Source organism: Heterodontus francisci, chromosome 26 (genome assembly GCF_036365525.1).
Source record: "Heterodontus francisci isolate sHetFra1 chromosome 26, sHetFra1.hap1, whole genome shotgun sequence".
NCBI classification, from domain to species: Eukaryota; Metazoa; Chordata; class Chondrichthyes; order Heterodontiformes; family Heterodontidae; genus Heterodontus; species Heterodontus francisci.
This window is the reverse complement of record NC_090396.1, coordinates 48,881,271-48,899,914: the sequence shown is the minus strand read 5'-3', so window position 1 is coordinate 48,899,914 and position 18,644 is coordinate 48,881,271. Positions and strand designations below refer to the sequence as shown.

At 42.4% G+C, this 18,644-nt stretch overlaps 1 protein-coding gene across 1 annotated transcript in view; it reads left to right on the top strand.

The window, feature by feature from the left end:
- LOC137384323 (protein sidekick-2-like) overlaps positions 1–18,644 on the top strand; it is a 506,965-nt gene that overhangs the window by 234,502 nt on the left and 253,819 nt on the right. The window contains exons 11-13 of the mRNA XM_068058191.1: positions 4,321–4,423; positions 6,745–6,921; positions 11,402–11,538. Of these exons, the coding sequence (XP_067914292.1) occupies positions 4,321–4,423; positions 6,745–6,921; positions 11,402–11,538 (417 nt within the window). The remainder of the gene's footprint in view (positions 1–4,320; positions 4,424–6,744; positions 6,922–11,401; positions 11,539–18,644) is intronic.

Sequence of the window (18,644 nt, the reverse complement as noted above, 5' to 3'; positions counted from 1 at the left end):
TCTTCCCAAATTTGATCCCTTGCCCCACTGTTCAGTTTAAAACCCTCTCTACTTCCCTGGTTATGCAGCTCGCTAGGACACCAGCCCCAGCACAGTTTTGGTGTAGACCATCCCAACAGTACAGCCACCACTTTCCCCAGTGCCCCACAAACCAGAACCCTCTTCTACCACACCAGTCTTTGAGCCACGCATTCATTTCTCTAATCTTATTTTCCCTCCGCCAATTTGCACGTGGCTCAGGTAATAATCCAGAGATTATTACCTTTGAGGTTCTGCTTCTTAATTTAGTGCCTAATTCCATATACTGATTATGCAGAACCTCTTTCCTAGTCCTGCCTATATCGTTGGTACCTTCATGGACCATGATGACTGGATCCTCCCCCTCCCACTGTAAGCTCCTCTCCAGCCCTGAGCAGATGTCCCGAATCCTGGCACTGCGCAGGCAACACAGCTGTCTGGACTGTTGCTCTTTGCTGCAGAGAACAGTGTAAATCCCTCTCACTATGCTGTCCCCTATTACATTCCTTTTTTCTCCCTCCACTTGAATGGCTTCCTGCACCATGGTGCCATGGTCAGGTTGCTCATTCACACTCTCTCTCATCCAAACAAGCTGAAAGAACCTCAAAACTGTTGGACAATCGCAAAGGCTGAGGCTCCTGCACTCCTGCCCTCTGGGTCCCCTTACCTGCCTCAGCTGCAGCCACACTCTCCTGTCCCTGACCAATGACCAAATCAGAAGACCCTATCCTAAGGGGTGTAACCACCTCCTGGTACAAAGTGTCCAGGTAACTTTCCCCCTCCCTGATGTGTCGCAGTGTCTGCGGCTCCGTCTCCAGTTCAATGACTCTGAGCCAAATCTCTTCGAGCCACAAACATTTACTGCAGACGTGTTTGTCCTGGATCACTGTGGCATCCAGGAGCTCCCACATGCTGCAGCCGTGACACATCACCTGTCCTGCCATCCTTAATGTGTTTCAATTAACTACTTAATTATTTTATTCAATTATTTATTTTATTTTCCTTTTTTACATATTTTTATTAAGCTTACCACTAGTTCCTTTACTATTTTAAATGTTGGATTAGAATAAATCTTAAACATTTACCAGATACTCACCAAACAGGTGGCTTCTTCTCCAACCAATCACCTACCAGCTTGCCTGTGATGTCACACTTGATTTTCTTGAACGGGCCATTCCATTGAACAGAGGATCCGATAGGATAGAGGATTGGATAGAATAGCCTCTCCCAGCTCTCCACGCTCATTTTGAAATGAAGCCTCTCCCAGCTCTCCGCACTCTTTTTGAAATGAAGCCTCTCCCAGCTCTCCACGCTCTTTTTGAAGTTCTTCCTCTGTATTCTTCATATATTTTAGCACACCATTCGGACAAATTTACAGACAATCTACTATCCTGTCATTATACAGGTTTTTATATTAACACCACTCAGTGCATGAAGTGATTGTGGTCAGTAGTTTAGCATAAACAGAAGGACAGTGTTCTATTCAGAGTACCATGTTTTGAACTGACTGTGATCTTTCACAGCGCTCCAATGTAAAGGTTCGTTCCGATATGCTGAAACCAGAGAAGTGCAAACCCTAGAACATATGAATAGGAGTCTATGCCACCATTCAATTAGATCAAGACTGATCTGTTCCTCAAGTTCATTACCCTGCTTTGTTCATGTCCCTGACACCCTTATCTAACAAAAAGTCTTGAATATTACAATTAACCAGCATACCAGCCCTTTTAGAGAAGTGAATTTCAAATTTTCAGTTCCATTTGTGTGATTAAGTGCTTCCTGATTTCACTTATAACTGTTCTTGTTTTAATTTTAAAATAATTCCCCTTGCTTTTGGATTCTTCCACCAGACAAAATGACTTCTCTGTATCTATCCTGCCAAATACTTCCATCATTTTAAAGATCTCGATTAGAACACCCCTCAACTGGCTAAACTCAATGGAATGTAATTCAGGTTGAGGCAACCTATCCTCATAATTGAACCTTTTAACCCTGGTATCATTCTGGTGAATCTGCATTTGTACTTCCGCGCCTTCACCCTCTTCTCCCCACCACCCCTCCCCCCCCCCCGCCCCACCAACCCCAAGGTTCTTGAGGTTTATGACTAAAATGAAATGCAGTTCTTCAACTGGGATCTAACCAAGGCTTTGTGCAGCTGAAGCATCACGTCCTCACTTTTAAATTCAAAATCCCTTGAAATCCCTTTGAGATGTCATTAGCCTTTTGATTATTTTCTGTACCTCTGCGCTAGCTTTTAATAATTTACATACATGGACACCTAAATCTCTTTGCTCTTCTACAGCTCTTAGTCTTTCACCAGTAAGAAAATATTCCCTTTTGCCTTTCTCAGATCCAAAGTGGGATGACCTCACATTTCCCCACATTGAATTCATCTGCTATGGCTTTGCTAACTTGCTTAGTCTGTCTCTTAACATTCTGCTTCCATTTATTCAGCTTACTGTGCGTCTGAACTTTGTGTCATCTGCAAACTTGGATCTGTAACTCCCTGTTTCTTCAAACAAATCATTAATATATATTGTGAAAAGCTGAGGTCCCAGTACAGATCAACTTGTCACATCCCACCGATCAGAAAATGTTTCCTTTATTCCTACTCTCTGCCTCCTACCTCCCAACTAATTATTGACCCATTCACAAGATTGCCTCCAAATCCATGCACTTTTAATTTTGCTAACAATTCAAGTTCCATATAAACAACATCTGTGAACCTTTCTTGAGGTTCTTATATGATTCTATCATGATCAGAGTAATGCTATTTTCACTGAAACGGAGCAACTTTGCAGTGTGTGTTTTAGCTGTTTTCTTCTACAAACTTTAACTACTTGGTTGCAAAGAAATTAAATAAGATTAAAAGAAAGAACTAAGCAATAGCAATAGTGATACTTCTGGACTAGGTAAATTTGGACAGTGTTATCATGATTTCCTGTGATTTTTTTTAATGAACTAGTGCATGAGTTAATTATGCTATGTCACAATGTTAACTCAATGCAGTGATGCAAGATTTCTCTTTTAAAAAGTCCTGAGTGAACAGTCTATGTTAGAGTGCCCTCTACTGATGCTGCCTGAGTACTGTAACACTCAGGTTCAGGACTCAAATTTCTATAGGTCCTTTGGGCTTGGTGTTTTCTGCAGGTTCGGACTCAAAATAACAAGCCCAGGGCCTCTATTGTGTATGAAATTCGGCTGCTTCTGGAAAGCTGGAGCTAAAAATACTGTAAGTGTAATATCTGTCCAGCTGCCAAAATATAGTGTGACACAGACAGTGATGGAACAATCTTACACTCTGAAGTTTATTTATTTATTTAGAGATACAGCACTGAAACAGGCCCTTCGGCCCACCGAGTCTGTGCCGACCAACAACCACCCATTTATACTAATCCTACATTGATCCCATATTCCCTACCACATCCCCACCACCTACCTACACTCGGGGCAATTTACAATGGCCAATTTACCTATCAACCTGCAAGTCTTTGGCTGTGGGAGGAAACCGGAGCACCCAGCAGAAACCCACGCGGTCACAGGGAGAACTTGCAAACTCCGCACAGGCAGTACCCAGAACTGAACCCGGGTCGCTGGAGCTGTGAGGCTGTGGTGCTAACCACTGCGCCACTGTTACCAGGGGTCTACTCAACCAGCATAAGTTCCATGAAGCAGATCCCCTGCTTCCCCAAGCTGGAGACCCCATCTGAAATCCTGGCCAGAATAGGCCTATTACATCTCAAAGGCACATTATTGGCATCTGCTCCAAACTGGCAGCAGGAATGTTCCAGCAGCACTGTGCTTCTCTTATGAAAGAGTCGCCTGGCAAGGCCCCCCCAAAATTTCTCCTTTTCTGATGTTCTGCCAATGAAGCAAATGGGTCTCTTTGGGGAGGCTTGGGTCCTTTTGCAGGGTTCATGCCAGGTCGTTGTTGAGGCTCAAGGAAGATGTGAACAGAGTTTCCTTGGAGATCTGGAGAACTCCCTGTAAAGTCCCCTGGATACATCCTCTTGACTGGGGAAGAGAGGCAGGCAGATGATGTATACACAACCCAATTGAGCAAAGCTTGAAAGTTCATCCTCAGTAGGATGGAATCCCCGTGTAATTGGGTTCTACCTGAAATTCCTGGGCTCCCTCCCACTCAATCATAACCAGCTTATCCTTCAAGTCCTTGTTGATAGAGATTGTTATTTTTAGAGGAGAGGCCTTAAAAATCAATTTTAATAAAAGCTAACGGGACACCAATATGTTAATAAGAATCCAAATAATAGTACATCTTAATTTTTATAACTTGTTTTACAGCTCGCACTCGTATCACAAATCCCCCACAGGAACAAAACGTAATCAAAGGAACCACGGCAGTACTAACCTGTGGCGTGACCCATGACCCCAATGTTGTAATCAGGTATGGTCTTTGCTGAGATTTCTGAAGAATCAATGGCTACTGTCCTTGAGCTGTCCTCACTCATTCCTGCAGTTAATAATGAAATCTGTGGGATCCATGTTTATTTCTCAGAAGCTGCCTGGTGCTGAGCATTGGAGATCACCCCAGACCGTAGGGACAATTCTGGATAACCTCGTAGAAAAGTTGTCTAACTGTCCATTACTCCTTATGGTTATTTACATCTATCAGTATTGTAGATTCAACAGTGAGGCAAAATCATCTTTCAGCAGGACTCTCTGCTTTGTTTCTGAGGTTCATAGATAACATAGTATAAAATGGGGCTTGGAAGGATGGATCAATTGATCATGCAGTTGTGAATAGCTTGTGGTGTAGTTCACTCTCCGATTAGTGTTCAATGTTACCGGAAACTTCAGAGCATTAGCCAGCTGTTGCCCTCTTTTAGAGGGAAATTCTCAGTTGCATCGCGCTAGAGGGGTCACTTATGAGAAAAGGTGACTGCCAAGTCATTGGTTTATTACATCTGTGATGTGATTGATCAGGCTAAGGCACTGAGCCAAAAGAAGATATCGGTGACTGCAAAACTTGGATTTGGATCAGTATGACTGTTAATCGGGTGGACTCGATGGCAGATGATGGTGCTAGAGATTTTCTTGCCTCTGCAGCTGAAATCATAAATTGAAGCTCAAGCCTGCTCAGTGCTCATTCATTAAACAGCACTTGGGAAAGTAACTGCAGGGGGAAGGACAGCTGTTAGGTCCAGGAAAAAAAATGCTAAAGCAGTATTCAAAGCCCTTTGGAATTGATCTTGAGCTGCTGTATGATACACTGTGTTGTGAGACCAAGGGACATGAAGCAGGTCACATTCACCAGCAAGACTACAGACTTATACAAAAATAATCTTAAATATGCTCTTTAGCCAGTTAAAGTCCATTATCAGTGGTAATCAGATCAGTTCCACTGAGCTAGTGCAATTGATTGTCAAGTCCGGTGCTCTCCAATAAATTTGTGAGAGCACCCTCAGGATCTGGAAAGAGCACGGTACTGAGTTTGTGTCTGACTCAGCAGATTATAGCTTTCTAATGTTTGTTGGTCCAGCTAGAACCACACAACCCATTAGAGCATTGGCTTTCAGGGTTATCTAGAGCTGAGCTTGGAAACCTGCAGCCCCTGGTACGTACTCTGTTACATTCCATCAGTCGACCAGTTAACCAAAGCAAAATTCTGTGATCAGATCTGTTGAGCTTCTGGCTGATGTTTGCAATTGGAAACAAGTATTTGTGATGGGAAAGCAAATAAAAAGATACTTTCTCTCCAAAATTGTTATGACTGAGGTTGGAGGAATGCACTGTCTTTCTCTAGTTCCACTACTCCACTGGTCACAATGTATGTTCAAATGTTTTACTCAGTTACCGATATGGCAATTATATACTTTATATTAGTTTCAGAATAAAAATCCGCCAACCAGGTTTCTTTAATAAACAACAAAATTGTTGATTTATTTTTAAACAAGACTTATTTAATAAATATGCAATGCTTATTAACACACAGTTTGAAACACGAAAGTATAAATATCTACCCTTCTAAAATAAGCCATGCACACAGACACACCGGTTTAAGAAAACAATAAAGAAAATTGAAAAAAACTGGCTCTGCAGAGATCAACATTTTTTTTTTAAAGAGTACTTTGGCCAAATTATTGTTCTTCTTGAAGAAAAAGGATAGGATATGGAATGGTCCAGTTGGCTTTTGGTCTGGCGTCCAGGTACATGTGGACGGCTGTCACTGGGATCTTTCTGGAGCAGTTCTGTTCAGGAGACGTCGAGGAGCAGTCTTGCAGGCTTTTCAGGAGAATTACTGCATTTGTGGTTTCAGCTATCACACTGGATTCTCAGAAGATTTTCCAAAGCAGATGGAAAATAATGATTTGGGTGGCTTCTCTCTTAGCAGGATACACACCAACTGAACATTCTAACATTCCACGCCCAAATCAGAAAGGCAAAAGCTCCTGTCAATCATAAACCTAGACATGTGACTTCTCCGAAAACAACTCCAATAGCCAGCAAGGCCCCTTATATTTATTTAGCCTTTCATTGTCTCTTCCAGTAAGTGATTTTTTTAATCTAAAGTTTCCTTCCAGTAACCTTATTAAAAAATAACATCCAGGCATTTCCTCAGCCTTTCAGATCAACCAATTTTCTCAAACTTTTAAACAGGAGTCCTCAAAAAATATTCATAATGGAAGCACCTTCATGACAATATACTACTTTACTGTGTTAATCCTATGATATTTCTGTGTTGTGGCATTCTCTGCCCTTATGCAGATATGTGTGGCAGAAGAATGGGGCTATGATTAATGTGGATGCCATCCCGCGTATGCGACTTGATGAAGCAGGAACATTGTACATCTCTCAGACCTGGTCAGGAGATATCGGATTATACACCTGCAAAGTGCTATCAGTAGGAGGGAATGACTCTCGCAGTGCTCAGGTCAGAGTCAGGTAAGTGTGTAATTTGACGAAATAATCTTAAAGCACATGAATGCCACGTTCATGCTACTATATTCCTATAGTTAAAGTTGCCTGAGGCAATCCTATAATGTAAATGATCCAGTGTCACTGCTTTAAGAGGCACCGAAGCAACCCCTCAAGTGAGAGTTTTGTTACATTGTTGTGATAGAATTTTTTAAAGAAAAAGGATTATTTAAAGAAGTTAGTTGAAAAATAGCAAAGGCACTGTTAGATACATATAAAAATTCATTAGAAAAGGGAATAATGCAAGAGGACTCGCAGGCAGCTAATCTGATTCTTATATTTAAAAAGGGAGATAGAACAAGTCCAGGGAACTGTAGATCAGTTAATCTGGCATCAGTGGTAGGAAGGATAATGGAATCATCACTGAAAGAAGTAACAACTAGAAACCATAAATATAATAGACAGTTCAGATTTCAAAAGGAAGGTCCTGCTTGACCAACCTTATTGAGTTCTTTGACAAAGTAACAAAGCGTAAACAAAGGTAATGTAGTCAATGTAATATATTTGGATTTTCAAAAAGCCTTTGATATCGTACCGCATAGGAGACCCGAGACTAAAGTCAGAGCATGCGGAATCAGGAAAAAATTAGCAGAACTGATAGCAAGCTGGCTACAAAATAGAAAACAGCAAGTAAGGGTTAAAGGTAGTTATTCAGACTGGTTGAAAAGTGGTGTTCCACAAGGATCTGTGCTGGGATCACTGTTGTTCACAATTTACATAAACAATTTGGACTCTGGAATCGGAGGTACAACCTAAAAATTTGCAGGACATAATTAATACTGAGGAAGACTGCAACAAAATACAATCTGACAATAAATTTGCAGAATGAATGTGTGCGTGGCAAATGAATTTCAATATCGTATTTTTATTCATATATAAGGAGAAAGAGGGTAACTAGAGAAAGGATTGGCCCACTAAAGGACAAAGGAGGAATGTTATGCTTGGACTCAGAGAAAATGGGTGAGATTCTAAACGAGTACTTTGCATCGGTATTCACCGAGGAGAGGGACATGACGGATGTTGAGGTTAGGAACAGATGTTTGATTACTCTAGGTCAAGTCGGCATAAGGAGGGAGGAAGTGTTGGGTATTCTAAAGGGCATTAAGGTGGACAAGTCCCCAGGTCCGGATGGGATCTATCCCAGGTTACTGAGGGAAGCGAGAGAGGAAATAGCTGGGGCCTTAACAGATATCTTTGCAGCATCCTTAAACACGGGTGAGGTCCCGGAGGACTGGAGAATTGCTAATGTTGTCCCCTTGTTTAAGAAGGGTAGCAGGGATAATCCAGGTAATTATAGACCGGTGAGCCTGACGTCAGTGGTAGGGAAGCTGCTGGAGAAGATACTGAGGGATAGGATCTATTCCCATTTGGAAGAAAATGGGCTCATCAGTGATAGGCAACATGGTTTTGTGCAGGGAAGGTCATGTCTTACCAACTTAATAGAATTCTTTGAGGAAGTGACAAAGTTGATTGATGACGGAAGGGCTGTCGATGTCATATACATGGACTTCAGTAAGGCGTTTGATAAGGTTCCCCATGGCAGGCTGATGGAGAAAGTGAAGGCGCTTGGGGTCCAAGGTGTACTAGCTAGATGGATAAAGAACTGGCTGGGCAACAGGAGACAGAGAGTAGCAGTAGAAGGGAGTTTCTCAAAATGGAGACGTGTGACCAGTGGTGTTCCACAGGGATCCGTGCTGGGACCACTGTTGTTTGTGATATACATTAATGATTTGGAGGAAAGTATAGGTGGACTGATTAGCAAATTTGCAGACGACACTAAGATTGGTGGAGTAGCAGATAGTGAAGGGGACTGTCAGAGAATACAGCAGAATATAGATAGATTGGAGAGTTGGGCAGAGAAATGGCAGATGGAGTTCAATCAGGGCAAATGCGAGGTGATGCATTTTGGAAGATCCAATTCAAGAGTGAACTATACAGTAAATGGAAAAGTCCTGGGGAAAATTGATGTGCAGAGAGATTTGGGTGTTCAGGTCCACTGTTCCCTGAAGGTGGCAACGCAGGTAAATAGAGTGGTCAAGAAGGCATACGGCATGCTTTCCTTCATCGGACGGGGCATTGAGTACAAGAGTTGGCAGGTCATGTTACAGTTGTATAGGACTTTGGTTCGGCCACATTTGGAATACTGCGTACAGTTCTGGTCGCCACATTATCAAAAGGATGTGGATGCTTTGGAGAGGGTGCAGAGGAGGTTCACCAGGATGTTGCCTGGGATGGAGGGCGCTAGCTATGAAGAGAGGTTGAGTAGATTAGGATTATTTTCATTAGAAAGACGGAGGTTGAGGGGGGACCTGATTGAGGTGTACAAAATCATGAGAGGTATAGACAGGGTGGATAGCAAGAAGCTTTTTCCCAGAGTGGGGGTTTCAATTACCAGAGGACACGAGTTCAAAGTGAAAGGGGAAAAGTTTAGGGGGGATATGCGTGGAAAGTTCTTTACGCAGAGGGTGGTGGGCACCTGGAACGCATTGCCAGCGGAGGTGGTAGATGCGGGCACAATGGAGTCTTTTAAGATGTATCTAGACAGATACATGAATGGGCAGGAAGAAAAGAGATACAGAAGCTTAGAAAATAGGCGACATGTTTAGAGAGAGGATCTGGATCGGCGCAGGCTTGGAGGGCCGAAGGGCCTGTTCCTGTGCTGTAATTATCTTTGTTCTTTGTTCTTTGATAATTGTGAGGTGGTGCATTTTGGTACGAAGAGTAAGGAGGTCATTTACCCCTTGGTAAATAAGAGTCTAAATGGGATCAAGGAAGAAAGGAACCTAAGGGTAGTCTGCACGGAATGTCCTCATGGCCCTACGGGAAAAGGAGATGGTGGATCCTGTCAGATGGTTCCCCGTGTAGACTGCCAAAGTCATTTGGCAGAATGCCTCATCACCAGAACTTTCAAACAAGTACCAAGACATAGCTTGGCTGGTGGTGAGAATGGCCCTCCCCGTCAGATCCTTCCTGCATTCCCGGAATCTCACTGCCTCCACAGGCTGCCCTCGAGGTGGCTGTGGTGGGAAAGAGACTGTTGCCCACCTCCTTCTGGAATGTGCCTTTGCAAAGCAGATGTGGAAAGAGATGCAGTGGTTTTTATTGAGGTTCATCCCAAGCGGCTCTGTAACACAGGAGACTCTGCTTTATGGACTGTTCCCAGGGATGCACACCAAGATAAACATCATCTGCTGCTGGAGGACCATTAATTCGGTGAAAGACGCTCTTTGGTCTGCCCAAAACCTGCTGGTCTTCCAGTGCAAAGAGTTGTCCACAACCAAGTGTTGCAGACTGGCACATTCCAAGGTAACTCACTCCTGTCTTGAAGAAAACTGATTTCCTTTGCACTTTCTGGAACGTCAACTTGATGCCGTTTTGAATTGTTTTGTAATGTATTTTTTTTACAGAATTTTATGAATAAAGTATATTTTTTAGGAAAATAATTCTAGGGGTACTGATACACAAATCACTAAAAGTAGCAACACAGGTTAAAAAGGCCATAAAAACAGGAACAAAGCACAGTGGTTAATTTTTAGAGGGATAGAATTAAAAAGCACAGAAACTATGCTAAACTTGTACAGAATCTTGGTTTGAACATACTTAAGGTGCTCTGCATGGTTTGGTTTCCATAATGTAAAAAGGATGTAGAGGCAGTAGAGAAGATGCAAAACAGAGCATTGAGGTTAGGCCTACAGGCTGGGGCTCTTTTCTCTAGAAAGGAGAAGGCTGAGGGGTGACCTAAAAGAGGTCTATAAGATTATGAAAGGGTTTGATAGGGCAGAAATAAAAATGTTTCTACATGTGGGAGAGAACAAAATTAAGGGCCATAAATAAGATAGTCAGTAATAAATCCAATAGGGAATTCAGGAGGAACTACAGAGGTTAGAATGTGGAACATGCTACCACAAGGAATAGTTGAGAGGAATAGCATAGACCACATTTAAGGGGAAGTTAGATAAACACATGAAGGGAGGAAGGAATGGAAAGGTATGCTTATAGGGTTAGATGAAGAAGGGTGAATAGAGGCTTGGGTGGAGCATAAAGAGCAGCATGGACCAGCTGGGCTGAATGGACTGTTTCTGTGCTGTACATTCTATGAACAACACTAAAATGTTCCCACCAACAGTATTTGCAATCAGTTATTCTGTATGGACCTTGTTCTGACAGGGAAGTCTCCATCCAGCAGGATAAAATTTTGAATGCAATTTTGCCTGAGCGTCAATGCACAAGATTCAGCAGCAATCAGAACTGGCTCATTTACTGAACTGCTGCTATTAGAATATGTAAGCAGCAGAATAGACATCACTTGCATAATATTGGGCCAGTATTTTATACAGCTTGGAGACTGAATTGAGATAGATGAGAAGATAATCTGGAGAGAAAAAAATGGTGAACAAGTTACACTTTGAGTTATCTAGTTTCTTCTTGCTTTGTTTTCTTGCTGCAGGCAGCTACCACATGCTCCAGAGAACCTGGCTGCCCAGCTGAGTTCTAGTGAAAAGAGAGCCATCTCCCTGACATGGGCAAAAGCATTTGATGGAAACAGCCCCTTAATTCACTACATTTTGGAGGTGTCTGAGAACAGTGAGTGATGCAGCAACACATTTAGAGTACATGGCGTCTTCACTGCGATGCGTTATAGATTTTTTTTGTTGGTAAAATTAAAACTAAATAATAAAAAATCAGTTTTACCATTGGTAGTGAATTGTAGCATTTTTGGCTTGGGCATACTGCTTCTATGACGCATAAGTGTGTGTCTGAGTGAGTTACCATAACTTTTTACACAGATGAGAAAATGTCCATAATCACCTTACTTTATATAATTGTAAACTGTTATAAGTTCATTATGCAACACTGCCCTATTTGTTAGACATTACATTCTGTAATAACTTGTACATTGGACTCAGACCTATGAAACAATGGCAACTTCAACTTGGGCTATCAGGGGCAGGAAGTAAAGAGGGAGAACCGCCATGGAGTTCTCAGGTAATGCCCATTGGCTAATTAATGTGTGAATTGTTGCTGAAGTGGACAGCAGATTGGTTACACCACGTAAGACTTGTAGGCTAGATATTGCCATTTTCTTTTGTTCTCACTCTTTTGAAGATACTAACTTGATGTGCAAGTATAGGAACTTCAGCATCAAGTGACCCATGCTTTGTATTATTGAAGATAATTGCAACCACAAAGTTGTAATTATCATGAGAGTTAGGAGCACTCAGTGTAAAGCAGAAGAAAGAAATCATTCAATATCCACCCATGTCATATCCGGCAGACTGATGTGTCAGTCTTTATCAGTGGTCAATGACAGCTTTACCGGTCATTTGAAGTTAACTTAAAATAGACAAATTCTGCCTCTAGCTGGTTGGCTTTTGTCAGCATTAGAATTCCTGCAATAGTCTCAGTGTATTCACTGAGTATGTAACACTATGGGGCACCTGTGTTAAAATCTGTTATCACTTCAATGTATAATCATTTAATTTTTTTTGCAAAATGAGAATTCATGCTCCTTTCCAGTCCCTTTGTTCATTTCTGTAGAAACTAGTTTTGTTAAACGCACAATGTGAAAAATTCCCATGTAATTGCCAATTCCTGGTCACAAAGCATATTTAAACAGGGGATTAATTATCCCATTCTCACCTTACAGATGTTAATCTATTTAATTGTAGTTCTAGATCAGCTCAATTTAGCTCTGATTGTTATATATCTATTGGGTGAAGCTAGTATGAATGTTGACTTGAGATGGCCCTAAATTGTTACTACTGGTTTAAATATAAAACACTAATCTAAATATAGATTCATTTTTTTCCGAGAGCATACTTTCTCAAACTCTGTGATTCCACAGATGCCATTGTTTAATTCAAATATTGTGAAGCACAATACAGATGGTCAATAGCAAATTGATCCTCACGTGAATGTGTGTGTCACGTATACCATTGTTGCAGGGGATAATCAAAGCCACAGATTTTACTTTCCACTGGAAAATGAATGAATCACATGGATTCTCTCAGAATCACTTCCATAAAAAATGGAGTTTGATTTCATCAGCCATGATAAAGCAATGGCCCTGAGTTTGTCTGCGTAACAGTCATTGCACTCCAAAAGTAATTTGTAAGAACCTAAGAAATTGGAGTAGGATTAGGCCATACAGTCCCTTGAGCCTGCTCCACCATTCAATAAAATCATGACTGATATTCTACCTCTTTGTCCAATTCATTGTGTGAAACTCCGAGAAAGGTTTCGACATCATAAAACACAATATAAATGCAAATATTCTGAACTATTAATACACAATAAATGAATGAATCAAATTTGAACCTGTATTAGAAGATGAATTGCTCTATCTGTAATTCAGATATCACAGTGCAAGATAAATTACAAGATATTACTACAAAATTTACTACTACATGTTTTTACCTAATATTTTAGTCAACTAAATTAAGATTAATTGTTATAATATATTGTTGTGGAATCTCTTCAGAACTGTCATAAATATTTGCAGGGCATACTCCACTGGGGCAGATCAGAAGTCCTGCTGCTCAATAGGACACTTGTTTAAAATGCTGCCTATCTGCCCTGATAACTCTGTTGGTACAGACACAAAGTCCAGGTTTGATCCCCAATCAGCTGATCTCAGCTGGAATCTGGAGTAGGGATATTAGATTTTACCTGGGTTAGGAAGAGGAATATTAGGTATAGTTGCTGTTCAGTGACAATGCCCCCCCCTCCCTCTCCCCCATTGCTGAAAGTGCAGGTGTGTGGTTATTAGGTGAGGTTAAGATCAGGCTCAGTGGTAATGCACCCCCATGGTCCAACAGCCTGCCAAAATTCAGCTTGCTCAGTAATTGCTAGGTACTGGGGAGAACCTAGCACCAGTGAGGCGGTGCAGCAAATATTCACTAGATTGATTCCTGAGCTGAGAGAATTGTCCTATGATGAGAGGGTGAGCAGAATGGGCCTATATTCTCTGCAGTTTAGAAGAATGAAAGGTGTTTTCATTGAACCATATAAGATTCAGAGGGAGATTGACAGGATACGAGCATACGAATTAGGAGCAGAAGTAGGCCATTCGGCCCCTCGAGCCTGCTCCACCATTCAATAAGATCATGGCTGATCTGTTTGTGTTTCGAATTCCACACTCCCACCTACCCCTGATAACCTTTGATTCCCTTGCCTAACAAGATTCTATCTACCTCTGCATTAAAAAAATTCAATGACCCTGCCTCCACCACCTTCTGAGGCAGAGAGTTCCAAAGTCGCACAAGGAGTCTTACTAGTAATGCAGATGAATTGAGGGCATTGATTAGCACCTGGGATTATGATATTGCTATCACAGAGACATGGTTGAGGGAGGGGCAGGACTGGCAGCTCAATATTCCAGGGTATAGAATCTTCTGGCTAGACAGGGGAGGGGGTAAAAGAGGAGGTGGCATTGCACTGTTGATCAAGGAGTCAATTACTGCAGTAAGGAGGGATAATATCTTAGACGGTACCTCAAATGAGGCCATATGGGTAGAACTTAAAAACGAAAAGGGGGCAAGCACTTGGCTGGGAGTGTACTACAGGCCTCCAAACAGTCAGGGAGAGATAGAGGAGCAGATATGTAGGTAAATCTCAGAGAGGTGTAAAAATAATAGAATAATAATAGTAGGGGATTTCAACTTCCCCAAAATCAACTGGGATAGTCTTAGTGCAATAGGCTTAAAGGGGACGGAATTCTTAAAGTGCATACAGGAGAGCTTTTTGAGCCAGTACGTGGAAAGTCCTCCAAGAGAAGGGGCAGTACTGGACCTAATCCGAGGGAATGAAGTCGGACAAGTGGCAGAAGTGTCAGTGGGGAAGCATTTCGGGGATAGTGACCATAACTCTGTAAGATTTAAGGTAGTTATGCTAAGTAGTTAAGGACAAAGATGGACCGGAAATAAAGGTACTGAAGTGAGGGAAGGCCTATTTCAAAATGTTAAAACAGGAACTGTGGTAGGAAAGTCTACATCAGACCAGTGGGAGTCATTCAAAGAGGAAATTGTGAGAGTTCAGAGCCAACATGTACCCATTAAGATGAAGGGTAGGATCAAGATGTCCAGGGATATAAAGGATTGGATCAGGAAAAAAAAAGGAGGCTTATGGCAAATTCAGAGTGCTTAAAACAGCGGATGCACTAGAGGAGTATAGAAAGCGTGGGGGGGGCGGGGGGGGGGGGTACTTAAAAAAGTAATTAGAAGAGTGAAGAGGGGACATGAGAAAACACTGGCGGGCAAGATAAAGGAAAATCCTAAGGTGTTTTATATGTATATTAAGGGCAAGAGGATAACCAGGGAAAGAGTAGGGCCCATTAGGGACCAAAGTGGCAATCTGTGTATGGAGCCGGAGGACATAGGTGAGGTTTTAAATGATTACTTTTCATCTGTGTTCACTATGGAGAAGGATGATGTAGATGTAGAGATCAGGGAGGAGTATTGTGATATACTTGAACAAATTAGCTTTGAAAAGGAGGAAATATTAGCTATTTTAGCGGGCTTAAAAGTGGATAAATCCCCAGGCCCAGATGAGATGTATCCCAGGCTGTTATGTGAGGCAAAGGAGAAGATAGCAGGGGGTCTGACACAAATTTTCAAATCCTCTCTGGCCGCAGGAGAAGTACCAGAGGACTGGAGGACAGCAAATGTGGTACCATTATTCAAGAAGGGTAGCAGGGATAAACCAGGTAATTACAGGCCGATGAGTCTAACATCAGTGGTAGGGAAACTATTGGAAAAAATTCTAAGGGATAGGATTAATCTCCATTTGGAGAAGCAGTGATTAATCAGGGATAGTCAGCATGGCTTTGTCAGGGGGAGATCGTGTCTAACTAACTTGATTGAATTTTTCGAGGCGGTTACTAGATGTGTAGATGAGGATAAAGCAGTTGATGTAGACTACATGGGCTTCAGTAAGGCTTTTGATAAGGTCCCGCATGAGATATTGGTCAAGAAGGTAAGAGCCCATGGGATCCAGGGCAATTTGGCAAATTGGATCCAAAATTTGCTTCGTGGCAGGAGGCAGAGGGTGATGGTGGAGGGTTGTTTTTGTGAGTGGAAGCCTGTGACCAGTGGTGTACCACAGAGATCGGTGCTGGGACCCTTGCTGGTGTTGTGTACGTTAATGATTTAGACATGAATATAGGAGGTATGATCAGTAAGTTCGCAGATGACACGAAAATTGGTGGTGTCGTAAATAATGAGGAGGATAGCCTTAGACTACAGGACGATATAGATGGGCTGGTAAGATGGGTGGAGCAGTGGCAAATGGAGTTTAATCCTGAGAAGTGTGAGGTGATGCATTTTGGGAGGACAAACAAGGTAAGGGAATATACAATGGATGGTAGGACCCTAGGAGGTACAGAGGGTCAGAGGGATCTTGGTGCACTTGTCCATAGATCACGGAAGGCAGCAGCACAGGTAGATAAGGTGGTTAGGAAGGCATATGGGATTCTTGCCTTTATTAGCTGAGGCATAGAATATAAGAGCAGGGAGATTATGCTGGAGCTGTATAAAACACTAGTTAGGCCACAGCTGGAGTACTGTGTACTGTTCTGGGCACCACACTATAGGAAGGATGTGATTGCACTGGAGAGGATGCAGAGGAGATTCACCAGGATGTTGCCTGGGCTGGAGCATTTCAGCTATGAAGAGAGACTGAAAAGGCTAGGGTTGTTTTCATTGGAGCAGAGAAGGCTGAGGGGGCTCATGATTGAGGTATACAAAATTATGAGGGGCATTATGATATTATGAAATTATGACAGGTTAGATAGGAAGAAACTTTTTCCCTTAGCAGAGGGGTCAATAACCAGGGGGCATAGATTTAAGATAAGGGGCAAGAGGTTTAGAGGGGATTTGAGGAAAAATATTTTCACTCAGGTGATGGTTGGAATCTGGAACACACTGCCTGAAGAGGTGGTAGAGGCAGGAACCCTCACAACATTTAAGAAGTATTTAGATGAGCACTTGAAACACTATAACCTACATGGCTACGGGCCAAGTGCTGGAAAATGGGATTAGAATAGTTAGGTGCTTGATGGCTGGCACAGACACGATGGGCCGAAGGGCCTGTTTCTGTGCTGTATCACTCTATGACTCTAACCCTTAGAGAAAAAATTTCTCCTCATCTCTATCCTAAAAGGGTGACCCCTAGTTCTGGACTCACCTACAAGAGAAAACATCCTTTCCACATCCACCTTGTCAAGACCGTTCAGGATCTTATATATTTCAATCAAGTCTCCCCTCACTCTTCTAAACTCCAGTGAAAACAAGCCCAGTCTGTCCAACCCTTCCTCATAAAACATCCCGCTCATTCCAGGTATCAATGTAGTAAACCTCCTCTGAACCATCTCCAACGCATTTACGTTCTTCCTTAAATAAGGAGACCAAAACTGCACACAGTTTCAAGATGTGGTCTCACCAATGCCCTGTGTGGAGTTTGCAAGTTCTCCGGGTGCTCCGGTTTCCTCCCACAAGCCAAAAGACTTGCAGGTTGGTAGGTAAATTGGCCATAATAAATTGCCCCTAGTATAGGTAGGTGGTAGGGAAATATAGGGACAGGTGGCGATGTGGTAGGAATATGGGATTAGTGTAGGATTAGTATAAATGGGTGGATGATGGTCGGCACAGACTCGGTGGGCCGAAGGGCCTGTTTCAGTGCTGTATCTCTAAAAAAAAAAAAATTTTTTTTAAATTACATCCTTACTTTTATTTTCAATTCTTCTCGTAATAAAGGATAGCCTTCTTTATACTTGCTGGACCTGCACACTAAAGTTTTGTGACTCGTGCATTGGAACTAAAGGCCTGCTCAGGTCTGCAAAAAGAAAACGCGACCTGAGCCCGACAGAACCACATCTGACCCGAGCCCAACCCGGCCCTAGTTTTTCCATTTTATCCTGCACCTGACCCGACCCGACCCAACCCGACCCAACCATCAGTTAACTTACCTTCGTTTTTTCATTTTGTTGCTGATCTGCACAAGCTTAAAATAATTGTAACAAAACCACCTTTCTAGTCCAAAAATTGAATTAACATTGGAGCCACATACCTGTGATAGAGCGTGTCCGATCCGGCCCGACCCGAGCATGAGCACATGTCATCAGGTCCCGTTGGGTTCGGGTCAGGTAGCCGGCCTTTAATTGGAACACCTGTGTCCCTCTGCACCTCTGAATTCTGCAGTTGTTCTCCGTTTAAGTAATACTCTGCTTTTTTATTCTTCCTGCCAAAGTGAACAACTTCACATTTTCCCACATTATACTCCCATCTGCCAGATTTTCGTCCACTCACTCAACCTATCTATATCAGTCTGCAACCTCCTTATGTCCTCTTCACAACATACTTTCCTACCTATCTTTGTGTCATCTGCAAATTTAGCTACCATGCCATCGCTCCCCTCATCTAAGTCATTGATATAAATTGTAAAAAGTTGAGGCCCCAGCACAGATGCCTGGGGGACTCCACTTGTCACTTCCTGCCACTCAGAAAAGGATCCATTTATGCATACTTTCTGTTTTCTGCCAGGCAGCAAATCTTCTACCCATGCTAATATGTTATCCCCTGCACCATGAGCTCCTGCTTTGCACAATAACCTTTCATGTGGCACCTTGTCAAATGCCTTCTGGGAATCCACATACAGTATGTCAACAGGCTCCCCTTTATCTACATCGCATGTAG